The 13,830-nt window shown below is 43.4% G+C and overlaps 1 protein-coding gene across 2 annotated transcripts in view; it reads left to right on the top strand.

Annotated features, from left to right (window-relative positions):
• The window catches only part of polm (polymerase (DNA directed), mu), a 15,638-nt gene extending 6,267 nt beyond the window's left edge, over positions 1-9,371 (top strand). For both annotated transcript variants that reach the window (XM_046290278.1, XM_046290279.1), the window contains exons 8-11: positions 5,897-5,999; positions 6,222-6,674; positions 7,217-7,300; positions 8,332-9,371. In XM_046290278.1, the coding sequence (XP_046146234.1) occupies positions 5,897-5,999; positions 6,222-6,674; positions 7,217-7,300; positions 8,332-8,418 (727 nt within the window). In that variant the 3' untranslated portion in view covers positions 8,419-9,371. The remainder of the gene's footprint in view (positions 1-5,896; positions 6,000-6,221; positions 6,675-7,216; positions 7,301-8,331) is intronic.
• Positions 9,372-13,830: the final 4,459 nt, after the last annotated feature.

Below are 13,830 nucleotides of genomic sequence, written 5' to 3'. Positions count from 1 at the left end.
TGGTGGCCGACCTGCCTATACTGTGCCCCTCCCCTCTCTCTCCGTCCCTCGCTAGCTCGCTATGAAAGATGGGCCTACTGCACGGTTCTGACTCCGTCTGCCTGGTGGCTGACCTGCCTATACTGTGCCCCTCCCCTCTCTCTCCGTCCCCCTCGCTATGAAAGATGGGCCTACTGCACGGTTCTGACTCCGTCTGCCTGGTGGCCGACCTGCCTATACTGTGCCCCTCCCCTCTCTCTCCGTCCCTCGCTAGCTCGCTATGAAAGATGGGCCTACTGCACGGTTCTGACTCCGTCTGCCTGGTGGCCGACCTGCCTATACTGTGCCCCTCCCCTCTCTCTCCATCCCTCGCTAGCTCGCTATGAAAGATGGGCCTACTGCACGGTTCTGACTCCGTCTGCCTGGTGGCCGACCTGCCTATACTGTGCCCCTCCCCTCTCTCTCCGTCCCTCGCTAGCTCGCTATGAAAGATGCGAGTGTTTGTGTACTCGGAAGTACTGCAACTTATCAGTCTCCTCCGTTCCAAAAATACTGATTCTTAGTAGTCGATGCCTAGTGGAAAATGTTTTCTGCTAAATGTCTTGGTAAGTGACAGTATTTTAAAAATAATGTACATACTTTTTTTAGGAGAGAGTGGTCTGCACGCAGGCAGCTCTAGGTCATTTTATTGACCGTTATGGTTGAATAGTGATGGAGGTTAGTAAAATGCCCGTTCAGTGGCGCTTCGAAACGATTCCCAGAGAAGGTTTAGTTTCAGCATTTAAAAAGCCGTAGTGTACCCTTACAGACAGACAAACATGCCGTAGCCGAGGCTATACCACAGGCTATATGTCTGTGGTAGGTAGAACTTCATTGAGGCGTTTTCAAGGCTATATATATCTGTGGTAGGTAGAACTTCATTGAGGTGTTTTCAAGGCTACATGTCTGTGGTAGGTAGAACTTCATTGAGGCATTTTCAAGGCTATATGACTGTGGTAGGTAGAACTTCATTGAGGAGTTTTCAAGGCTATATGACTGTGGTAGGTAGAACTTCATTGAGGAGTTTTCAAGGCTATATGTCTGTGGTAGGTAGAACTTCATTGAGGAGTTTTCAAGGCTATATGTCTGTGGTAGGTAGAACTTCATTGAGGTGTTTTCAAGGCTATATGACTGGTAGGTAGAACTTCATTGAGGCGTTTTCAAGGCTATATGACTGGTAGGTAGAACTTCATTGAGGCATTTTCAAGGCTATATGACTGTGGTAGGTAGAACTTCATTGAGGTGTTTTCAAGGCTATATGACTGTGGTAGGTAGAACTTCATTGCCTGGCCCTAGTGGTCATACGCGCGTAATAGAACCATCAAATTTTATTTGTCATATACACATTGTTAGCAGATGTTAATGCGAGTGTAGCGAAATGCTTGTGCTTCTTGTTCTGACCATGCAGTAATATCTAACAAGTAATCTAACCTAACAATTTCACAACAACTACCTTATAAACACAAGTGTAAAGGAATGAATAAGGATATATATATATAAAAATATTTGAGTGAGTGATGGCCGAACGGCATAGGCAAGATGCAGGAGATGGTATAGAGTAGAGGTCGACCGATTATTGGAGGACCAAAAAAAGCCGATACCGATTAATCGGACAATTTTATATTTTTATGTATTTATAATAATGACATTACAACAATACTGAATGAACACTTATTTTAACTTAATACATGAATAAAATCAATTTAGCCTCCAAGTAAATAATGAAACATGTTCAATTTGGTTTAAATAATGCAAAAACAAAGTGTCGGAGAAGAAAGTAAAAGTGCAATATGTGCTATGTAAGAAAGCTAACGTTTCAGTTCCTTGCTCAGAACATGAGAACATATGAAAGCTGGTGGTTCCTTTTAACATGACTCTTCAATATTCCCAGGTAAGATTTTAAGGTTGTAGTTATTATAGGAATTATAGGACTATTTCCCTCTATACCATTTGTATTTCATTAACCTTTGACTATTGGATGTTCTGATAGGCACTTTAGTATTGCCAGTGTAACAGTATAGCTTCCGTCCCTCTCCTCGCTCCTCCCTGGAGCAGCGTTACCCAAGCAGAGCAAGGGGAACAACTACTAGAAGGCTCAGAGCGAGTGACGTTTGAAACGCTATTAGCGCACGCTAACTAGCTAGCCATTTCACTTCGGTTACACCAGCCTCAGGCTTGAAGTCATAAACAGCGCAATGCTTGACGCAAAATGAAGAGCTGCTGGCAAAACGCACAAAGTGCTGTTTGAATGAATGTTTACGCACCTGCTTCTACCTACCACCGCTCAGTCAGATACTTAGATACTTGTATGCTCAGTCAGATTATATGCAACGCAGGACACCCTAGATAATATCTAGTAATATCATCAACCATGTGTAGTTAACTAGTGATTATGATTGATTGTTTTTTATATGATAAGTTTAATGTTTTCAAGATTGGATCCCCCGAGCTGACAAGGTGAAAATCTGTCGTTCTGCCCCTGAACAAGGTAGTTAACCCACCGTTCCTAGGCCGTCATTGAAAATAAGAATGTGTTCTTAACTGACTTGCCTAGTTAAATAAAGGTATATATAAAGATAATATATATATTTTTTAAATATATTTATATATATATATATATATATATATAATAAAAATCGGCAAATAGGCGCCCAAAAATACTGATTTCTGATTTGTTATGAAAACTTGAAATTGGCCCTAATTATTCGGCCATTCCGATTAATCGGTCGACCTCTAGTATAGAGTACAGTATATACATATGAGATGAGTAATGGAGGGTATGTAAACATTATATAAAGGCATTGTTTAAAGTGGCTAGTGATACATTTGTTACATACATTTTCCTTATTAAAGTGGCTCGAGATTTGAGTCAGTATGTTGGCAGCAGCCACTCAATGTTAGTGATGGCTGTTTAACAGTCTGATGGCCTTGAGATATGGTCCTTCTGTAGCTCAGTTGGTAGAGCATGGCGCTTGTAACGCCAGGGTAGTGGGTTCGATTCCCGGGACCACCCATACGTAGAATGTATGCACACATGACTGTAAGTCGCTTTGGATAAAAGCGTCTGCTAAATGGCATATATTATTATTATTATTATTATATATTAGATAAAAGCTAGAAGGATGATGGCGGGGTGAACAGACAGTGGCTCGGGTGGTTGTTGTCCTTGATGATATTTTTGGCCTTCCTGTGACATCGGATGGTGTAGGTGTCCTGGAGGGCAGGTAGTTTGTGATGTGTTGTGCAGACCTCACTACCCTCTGGAGAGCCTTATGGTTGTGGGCGGAGCAGTTGCCGTACCAGGCGGTGATATAGCCCGACAGGATGCTCTCGATTGTGCGTTTAAAAGTTTTAGTGTTTCTGGTGATGAGACAAATTTCTTCAGCCCCCTGAGGTTGAAGAGGCGCTACTGCGCCTTCTTCACCACACTGTCTGTGTGGGTGGACCATTTCAGTTTGTCCGTAATGTGTACGCCGAGGAACTTTCCACCTTCTCCACTACTGTCCCATCGATGTGACTAGGGGGCTACTCCCTCTGCTGTTTCCTGAAGTCCACAATCATCTCCTTTGTTTTGTTGACATTGAGTGTGAGGTTATTTTCCTGACGCCATACTCCGAGGGCCCTCACCTCCTCCCTGTAGGCCGTCTCGTCGTTGTTGGTAATCAAGCCTATCACTATAGTGTCGTCTGCAAACTTGATGATTGAGTTGGAGGCGTGCATGGCCACGCAGTCGTGGGTGAACAGGGAGTACAGGAGAGGGCTGAGAATGCACCCTTGTGGGGCCCCAGTGTTGAGGATCAGCGGGGTGGAGATATTGTTACCTACCCTCACCACCTGGGGGCGGCCCGTCACGAAGTCGAGGACCCAGTTGCACAGGGCGGGGTCAAGACCCAGGGTCTCGAGCTTGGAGGGTACTATGGTGTTAAATGCTGAGCTGTAGTCAATGAACAGCATTCTCACATAGGTATTCCTCTTGTCCAGATGGGTTAGGGCAGTGTGATTGCGATTGCGTCGTCTGTGGACCTATTGGGGCGGTAAGAAAATTGGAGTCGGTCTAGGGTGTCCGGTAGGGTGGAGGTGATATGGTCCTTGACTAGTCTCTCAAAGCACTTCATGATGACTGAAGTGAGTGCTACGGGGCGATAGTCCTTTAGCTCAGTTACCTTAGCTTTCTTGGGAACAGAAACAATGGTGGCCCTCTTGAAGCATGTGGGAATAGCAGACTGGGATAGGGATTGATTGAATATGTCCGTAAACACACCAGCCAGCTTGTCTGTGCATGCTCTGAGGACGCGGCTGGTGATGCCGTAAAGTTTTACTCACGTTGGCTGCAGATTTTCTTAGCGGGCCGTGTCAATGGCACTGTAGTGTCCTCAAAGCGAGCAAGAAGTTGTTTAGTTTGTCTGGGAGCAAGACATCCTGGTCCTTGACAGGGCTGGTTTTCCTTTTGTAGTCCGTGATTGACTGTAGACCCTGCCACATACCTCTCGTGTCTGAGCCGTTGAATTGCGTCTCTACTTTGTCTCTATGCTGACCCTTAGCTTGTTTGATTACCTTGCAGAGGGAATAGGTACACTGTTTGTATTCGGTTATGTTTCCGATCACCTTGCCCTGATTAAAAGCAGTGGTTCGCACTTTCAGTTTTGAACGAATGCTGCCGTCAATCCACGGTTTCTGGTTGGGGAATGTTTTAATACACGCTGTGGATGCAACATCAGCGATGCACTTGCTAATAAACTCGCTCACCGAATCAGCGTATTCATCAATGTTATTGTCCGACGCTATGCGGAACATAACATATCCCAGTCCACGTGATCAAAGCAATCTTGAAGCGTGGAATCCGATTGGTCGTACCAGCGTTGAACAGACCTAAGCACGGGTGCTTCCTGTTTTAGTTTCTGTCTATAGGCAGAGAGCAACAAAATGGAGTCGTGGTCAGATTTTACGAAAGGAGAGTGGGTTATGGCTTTATATGCGTCGTGGAAGTTAGAATAACAATGATCCAGGGTTTTGCCAGCCCGGGTCGCGCATTCAAAATGCTGCTAAAATTTAGGGAGCCTTGTTTTCTAATTAGCCTTGTTAAAATCCCCAGCTACAATAAATGCAGCCTCAGGATATGTGGTTTCCAGTCGACATAGAGTCAAATTAAGTTATTTCGGGGCCGTCGATGTGTCTGCTTGCGGGGTGGGGGGGTATACACGACTGATTATGATCGAAGATAATTATCTTGGTAGATAATGCGGCCGGCATTTGATTGTAAGGAATTCTAGGTCAGATGAACAGAAGGACTTGAGTTCCTGTATGTTGTTATGATCACAACACATCTCGTTAATAATAAGGCATACACCCCCGCCCTTCTTCTTACCAGAGAGGCCGAGCGTCGCCCGGGTTAGGGAGGGTTTGGCCAGTAGGGATATCCTTGTCTCATCACGCACCAGCGACTCCTGTGGCGGGCCGGGCGCAGTGCACGCTAACCAAGGTAGCCAGGTGCATAGTGTTTCCTCCGACACATTGGTGCGGCTGGCTTCCGGGTTGGAGGCGCGCTCTGTTAAGAAGCAGTGCGGCTTGGTTGGGTTGTGTTTCGCATGACTTTCAACCTTCGTCTCTCCCGATCCTGTACGGGAGTTGTAGCGATGAGACAAGATAGTAACTACTAACAATTGGATACCACGAAAAGGGGGTAAAAAAATATATTTTTAAAGAAAAAGCCAGGTGGCTGTACCGACTCTGATGACGTATCCCGGGTGAGTTTCTGTGAAACAAAGAACATTACAATCTCATTATTCTGCATTGTGAATTGACTTGGAATTGTAAGATATTTTTTCTTGCTGTTTTTAAATGTGAGCAAACATGTTCATTTGTCACATCCCTACTATAGAGGTAAGCAGACTGGTCATGATGTGGACTTCTTGATAACCCATCCCGACGAGGGCAGAGAGGAGGGGCTCATGCCTAAGGTGGTGTCCTGGCTTGAAGCACAGGTAACACACACCAGATGTTTCTATTTTCCATCCAAACAACTTTACACTATCTATTACAATTCCCAGAAAGCATTTCCCCATTTCCTTTTGTCAACTAAATATGGAATGTATGCTTAGCTGTTTACTATACAAAACACCATCAGGCGTGTTCAGTTCAACAAGCCCACCTGAGTAAGGATGTTTCTGTACCCCCACGGGTGTAACACTCTATTCTGTCCCCAGGGCTTCCTGTTGTACCAGAAGACCACTGGGAACTCTTATCTGGAGAGCAAAGAGGGTCCTGCGAGGCCAGCCTCTAACATGGACCGATTTGAAAGATGCTTCTCCATCTTTAGACTGAGCACAGACAACGAAGGGAGGGAGATCCAGACGGGGAGGGAGATCCAGACGGGGAGGGAGATCCAGACGGGGAGGGAGATCCAGACGGGGAGGGAGATCCAGACGGAGGATGGTCCACAGACACTGACCAATATAGATCCACACACCCACTCAGACTCTCCTCACCCACTTCCCCAGACCCTTGTGGTGGTGGGTGATCATGCCCAGAAGGTGAGCTGGGTGCTGGGTCATTCTCAGTGCTCAGGTCCCCGGTCCTGGAGAGCAGTGAGGGTAGACCTGGTGGTCTCTCCATACAGTCAGTTTGCCTTCGCATTGCTGGGCTGGACTGGATCGAAGGTACGGCCTAAACCTAACCCCCGACCTCTAACTTGTGATACTGTTATAAGGCTTTAAGATGCAACTCACCCCCAACCAGCCTTCCATGTGAATCTTAGGCCTTATCTCATTTGGGGAAAAGTCTGTCCTCTGTCTTCTTTCCTCCGGAAACAAATAAGTAGTCAAGGAGAGTGTTCATTTGTTAGTAGGAAGAGTGTCCTCTCCTCCTCAATAGCCACCTTTCATTGAGGATAGTCATGTGTATCCTACCAGAGTCCTTCCAGGAAGAGTTTTGATCTGCTACATCCCCTTTGAAGCAGTTGTTTTCTCAGAGGAGAAAAGCATGCAAACATTTCAAAACAATATGCTAATTACTGTAAAATGTCTTGCACAACTAGCTACATTTTGTTTGATTACTTTACACGTTTATTTTGGGATTCCACCCCTGTAAATGTATTTTGCCTGATGACGTGCGAGCGGAGCGCATTTTCAACCAGACTTCTCTCTCTTTCACACACTCACTCTTTTACTCCCTCTCTCTCTCTCTCTGTCTCTCTGTGCAGTTGTTTGAGAGAGAGCTGCGACGCTGGGCAGTACATGAGAAGGCCATGACTCTGAGCAGCCATGCTCTGTACGACAGAAAACGGGTACACACCCTCTCTCAAACACACACACATTTTCAATACAGTAGTGGTTCATTTCTGTATTATCAAATGAGAGACAAACTTATCACACAAGTCAGAGTTATACTTAAACTAAATCTTTATGCACTTATTAATAAGGGAGCAGGTCAATACAACACACATATGAAGTGAATCGATTGTGTGCTCTGCGATAACGATGGCTGGTCGATGAACCACTTTTAGATGATTTGTTGAGAGCCCTGATACAGGATACCTTTTTTGCTACCTTTTTATAGCAAAGATACATCCTCTTAGTCTACATGACAAACAACAGATGTGTGGAATGGGTCAGAGGGTTAGGATTTGTATAAAATATACTAATAATTCACAGCAGACAGTATCAGTATCTTTACAGCAGAGAGTATCTGCTGTAAAGACGTCTCATTGTATAGCAACCAGGGTATGGTCCCCAAAAACAAGGTTTGTCTCATAATTATCCGTACGAGCAATCTCCACCCTGGTACCTCCCAGCACACAAACACCAACTCATGCGATGAAATGCGGCCTTTTCAGTTTTATCACCAAAGGCATCGTAAATCTACTGTCCGCATTAAGCCCAAGGCCCACTGTTCACACAGACACAATATAGTTATAACAACCCCCCTATTCTGTTGCATAACACAACCATTTGATGCAATAACAGTATTATAACAGTCTTGTAATTTCAGTCTCACAATACTTTATTTGAATCCACACATCATAGTCAAGGAGGATTCAAACATTTCAAAGGGCACAGATACTTGGACACTAATGGATACAAACACACATACACATGCACACATTTTAAATATTGTGTCTTTGTGTGCTCACTTCAAAGGGCTGGCACCTGCACAAAGACGTGATGCTGACAATCAGCTGTAGTGATCTGAGGGTTAAACTATGGTCTTATGTGTCCTAACTCTGTCTTTTCCATCTCCCTCTCTTATTCTCTCTCTTGCTCTCTCTCTCTCCCTTGTCTCTCTCCTCCTCATTGCTCTCTCTTGCTCTCTGATCAGACGCAGTATCTAAGGGCTAGTTCAGAGGAGGAGATCTTTGCTCATCTGGGTCTGGAATATATCCCTCCCTGTGACCGGAACGCCTGACGACAACATACTGGACTGATAACAGATACAGTCTAAGAGCAAACCCACGCTAAATTAAACCTAAACATAATCCAAATCAAACTAAGCCTTATCCCGAGAACAACACACAGGTCAGATACAGCCTAGGGTAGGCAAGAAGGGGAGGTGAGAGGTGGATAGATCGTTACATATCTGTATTTGATTCAATTGTAAATAATAAAAAACATACAGACCCAGGATGTTGTAAAGTACCAAATCTATAGATGTGTTTAATTTAGTTAACTCAATTAAAATAACTTAACTACTCGGGCCATTAATTGTACATTATGTGCTTTTTTTCATATCTGACATAGATCATAGATCATTTTCTTTCATTGGTGCCTTGTTATTGAATACGTTTTTAATATTTACTGCAAAATGTCTGCTTGTTTGTAATATTTAGAATGCAGTTAAACTATGTGAATTAAAATGATATCAATCATTTTAGACTTACCAAAAAGCTTTTTAAACATAATGTAGGCCTAAAACTGTGTGCATTCTGAGGGATGCTTAAATAAGTGCTTAAATATATGCATGCCCTCATACAGTGTGTGTGGTTTTGTTACATTTTGCATGATGACAGCAGTGGCCTATTTACACAGCAGGTGTACGCTACACACACCACCACCATCCAACTTACGGTCTCAGAAATAGAAACATTATGTACAAAATACGTTTTTTTAAATGCCAAAAACACACACGTAGCATAATTGGTTAGGAGATCGTAAAACGGCAGCCATCTCCTCTGGCGCATGTGACAAATAAAATGGGACTCTATTACCTCTCATGACATGTCTGAGCATATATATGTTTGTACATTGATATATGTATATACAGTGTACCATTTTATATATTATCAATTTATGCAGTGGTGGTTTCTGTGTGTACTCTTGTTTTTAGTTGACAGAAATAAAACTCTCTTATTATTGAATGAGGATAATGTGGGTGCAGCAGTTTATATACGACCTGGGGGGGGCGTATATATATATATATATATATATATATATATATATATATATATATATATATACTGAACGAATATAAATGCAACAATTTCAAAGTTTTTACTGAGTTACAGTTCATATAAGGAAATCAGTGAATATAAATACATTAATTAGGCCCTCTATGGATTTCACATGACTGGGCAGGGATGCAGCCATGGGAGGGCATAGGCCCACCCACTTGTGAGCCAGGCCCAGCCAATCAGAATGAGTTTTTCCACACAAATGGGCTTCATTATAGACAGAAGTACTCCCCAGCACACCCACGCAGGTGAAGAAGCCAGGTGTGAGGGTCCTGGCCAGTTGGATTTACTGCCAAATTATCAAAAATGACATTTTATTTCAGCTCATGAATCATGGGACCAACTCTTCACATGTTGCTTTCATATTTTTGTTCAGTTTATAACTGGGAATGAAGTTACAAAAGGTTTAATGCAGAGCTCCTGAGTGGCGCTGCGGTCTAAGGCACTGCATCTCAGTGCTAGAGGTGTCACTACAGTCCCTGGTTAGATTCCAGGCTATATCACAACCAGACGGGATTGGGAGTCCCATAGGCCGGCATACACTTGGCCCAGTGTCGTCCGGATTGGTGTTTGGCCTGGGTAGACCGTCATTGTAAATAAGAATTTGTTCTTAACTGACTTGCCTAGTGAAATGAAGGTAAAATAAATGTCCAGGTAGCTATTTGGCTAACTATTTAAATATTTAGCAGTCTTATAGCTTGGCAGTAGAAGCTGTTCAAGGTCCTGTTGGTTCCAGGCTTGGTGCATAGGTACCGAGTCTATGACTCAGGTGGCTGGAGTCTTTAACCATTTTTGGGGGGGCCTTCCTTTGACATTGCCTGGTATAGAGGTCCTGGATGGCAGAGAGCTCGACCCCAGTGATGTTCTATGACTAATATAGTCATCGGATTAAATTCAATCCAGACAGTCAGCCAACCAATCAACAATTGCATAACATTTTGAATTTTGTGGTTATGTAGTAGGGCGTGACCCAGGTGGAAACAGTGTGGCCATAAATAAGTGTAATGGCAGAGCAAACAAACTACATGAGCTATAGCTAATACAGTTGAAGACACACATACCACGAAAGACCAATCAGTGACTACATTAACAGAGTCCAAATGGAATGGGCCTTTAAACAAGGAAATCACAGAACCAGGAATATGCCTTAGCAATGTATTAAGGAGTGTGTGTTGGGTTGACTAACTCAATGCCATGTGAGTGTCACTCATATACCAGGTTTTAAGATTCTGGAAGTAGGGCATTGTCATGAATAAAATGTCATAACCTGTTTTTATTTTATTTAACCTGTTCTGTAACTGCAGATTAGAATGTTCCGGGAGCTTCCATCGATAGAATAAGAACTAATTCTAAAGTTCCGTTTTACACAGACAGCAGGGCTTCCCGATAGCACCCTCTCCATACCCTGCAAGGACTGTATGTATAAATTAGCAAGGAAATAGATTAATAAAATAAAATAAACTACATTCAAATTAGAAGTAGTAGTGCAGAGACACATTCCTAGGATTAATTTCCTCAAGAGATCTGCCTTCCACAAACACACACACACACACACACTGAAGAATTTGCACACAGGCCTATTGATTACAGTTACGACTTCAAAAGATTCTGATCTTTTTGTTTACTCTCTCCTTCCATATCTCCATCCCTATCTCAATCTCTCTTTCACTGCTAGGCACTCAGTCTCTTCATGCTGTAGAGTGGGATGGGTACCTAGCCCACCTGTCTGTCTCCCCTGTCATTCTGATCAGTGATAGTGAGCTGGGTGCCGTGCTTTGATCTAGGGCTGTTGAGCAAGAAAGAGAGTTTACTTTTATTTTTTATAGTTTATTTCACTTTTGTATATTATCGACCTCACTTGCTTCGGCAATGTTAACACAGACCGGAGAAGTACTGCAGGAGACAGTACGACCATCTATCCCATACCACTGGCATACATAGGCCATCAAAGACCCTGATTGTGTGCGTGTGGCTTCCTGCATAATAGAACAGGCCTCTGTCCCACGAACCCCGCATTAATGATTATTTACCACAGAGTGACTATAGACGGTTATTACTTGCGTTAATTAATAAGAGCCTTTTTGTACAGCAATGCAGCTCCTGTGGTGCTGTAGCCTATCTCCTCCACTCTCCAGCACTGTGTTTCCGAAGGCAGGGGAGGGGAGGGAGAGACGGCTGAGTGGCTGAGTGATTGATACATTGTGTTAGGGATTCAATCTAATCTAATCAAAGATTATTGGTCGCATACACAGTTTTGCAGATGTTATTGCAGGTGCAGCGAAATGCGTATGTTTCTTGCTCCAACAATGCAGCAATATCTAGCAATAAAATAACAGTACACAGATAATAATCCAAAACCGGCTTAATCACAAACGGACCTATTGATAAAATAGTTACGGTCTGTTATTCGGACCGGTGGGTGGAATGGATCCGAGGGCTGCTGCGCGCACCATTTCTCCACTTCTCCGCCTCCAGGCGGCTGTGTCTGCGCGCCAACGGAGACCGGTCCCTTCAGTGGAATGCGGATACTCACAAACCCGAATGACATAGACGTCTCGAGGCGACCGTATTCAGAGAATAAATCACATTCGGTAGCTTCTCAGAACTCCAATGGGAAACTAAATAGTTTCCATAAATGTAAAACAGTGATGTGGTTGATTGAATAATTCTACGCTTTTGGCGACATGACCAGTTTAACACTTTAGAAAACGTAAATACTACATACAATAGATCCAGGGGTTCAATACATTTTTTCCGCAAACAAACCAAACAACCCAATGATTAAATCAGAGCTGTCAGTCCTCTCGCTCACCAGTGGAGACGAGACCCAATGAGACTGAACATTATTAGACAATAATGTCTTTCGGGATCAGGAAGATCAGGCATGATTTCATTATGTTGAGCCAATCAATCAAGCCTGGTCACCATTCAACGTGTTAAAGACTTATTCAAGGGTTGAATGACTTCCCAGTATGCCTATACTGTAGCATCAGCAGGTCATGGAATGTATGAAGTTGTAATTTGATATGATGAGATATACAATGATGGGTGTTATTGGATCAGTTAATCATATGAATAAATATAGTGAAATATTATATTTTTATTCCATGGGTGGAGCTGAGTAGCAGGAGGAAACGCTTCAGTGTTAAAGGAATAGTTCACCAAATTTACAAAATTAAATATTTTTCTTATTCTGCTTAATGGAAAGATATGACAGCAATCCATGCTTTGGTTTAGTTTCCCTGCTTTCAGGTTAAGGAAACCAATGCGTAATTGTGTTATTTGGGTGAGCTGTCTCTGATAAGAATACAATATGTTATTTAAGAATACATGTACTGGATGATTTAGCTCCCGAATGGTGCAGCAGTCTAAGCCACTGCATCTCAGTGCTACAGGTGTCAATACAGACCCTGGTTCAATCCCGAGCTGTATCACAACCGGACGTGATCGGGAGTCCCATAGAGTGGCTCACAATTGGCCCAGCGTTGTCTGGGTTAGGATAGGGTTAGGATAGGGTTAGGATAGGGTTAGGATAGGGTTAGGATAGGGTTTAGGGTTAGGATAGGGTTAGGATAGGGTTAGGGGTTAGGATAGGGTTAGGATAGGGTTAGGATAGGGTTAGGATAGGGTTTGGCAGGTGCAGGGGTAGGCCATCATTATAAATAAGAATTTGTTCTTAACTGACTTGCCAGGTTAAGTAAAATAAAAATGAAATAATGAGCCCTTGCTCTCACACACACTCATAGGGCTGTATTGGGAGGGGAAGTGAGGACAGTGTGTGTGTGTGTGTGTGTGTGTGTGTGTGTGTGTGTGTGTGTGTGTGTGTGTGTGTGTGTGTGTGTGTGTGTGTGTGTGTGTGTGTGTGTGTGTGTGTGTGTGTGTGTGTGTGTGTGTGTGTGTGTGTGTGTGTGTAGGTAAACTTTCCAGACTCACTGGAGCCAGCGGGTAATGGTCTCATCTCATTCAGGTTGATTGAGATGTCTTAATTACTGCAGTTGTGAAAACTGAAGGAGGAAGGGGAGGATGTTCTTTGATCCTTAGCTGAGTGAGTTGTAAATTAGGAGGAATTCCCTGGATAAATACTGACTCTACTCCTGAGATCATTACTCCATTTACCAGGACACTGACCCGCTGAGAGAGAACACACAGTCTTCACTGGATTTACCCAGCTTTGAGAAAAGGTTGTTTGCATTTCTGGGACCCAAAGGATAATGTTAGATTATATATTTCTCCAAAAGGACAGTTTTTCCACCCAAACAACGGGACTTTTGCTGGATTTTGATTTATTTTGTTGGATATCTCGATCGTACACCATGAGGGGACATTTCTCCATCGAGTGGCTTGCCCAAAGTAGCCAGGCATTAGGAAGC

This window comes from Oncorhynchus gorbuscha, linkage group LG11 (assembly GCF_021184085.1).
Source record: "Oncorhynchus gorbuscha isolate QuinsamMale2020 ecotype Even-year linkage group LG11, OgorEven_v1.0, whole genome shotgun sequence".
NCBI classification, from domain to species: Eukaryota; Metazoa; Chordata; class Actinopteri; order Salmoniformes; family Salmonidae; genus Oncorhynchus; species Oncorhynchus gorbuscha.
This window is presented reverse-complemented; position numbering and strand designations above follow the sequence as displayed.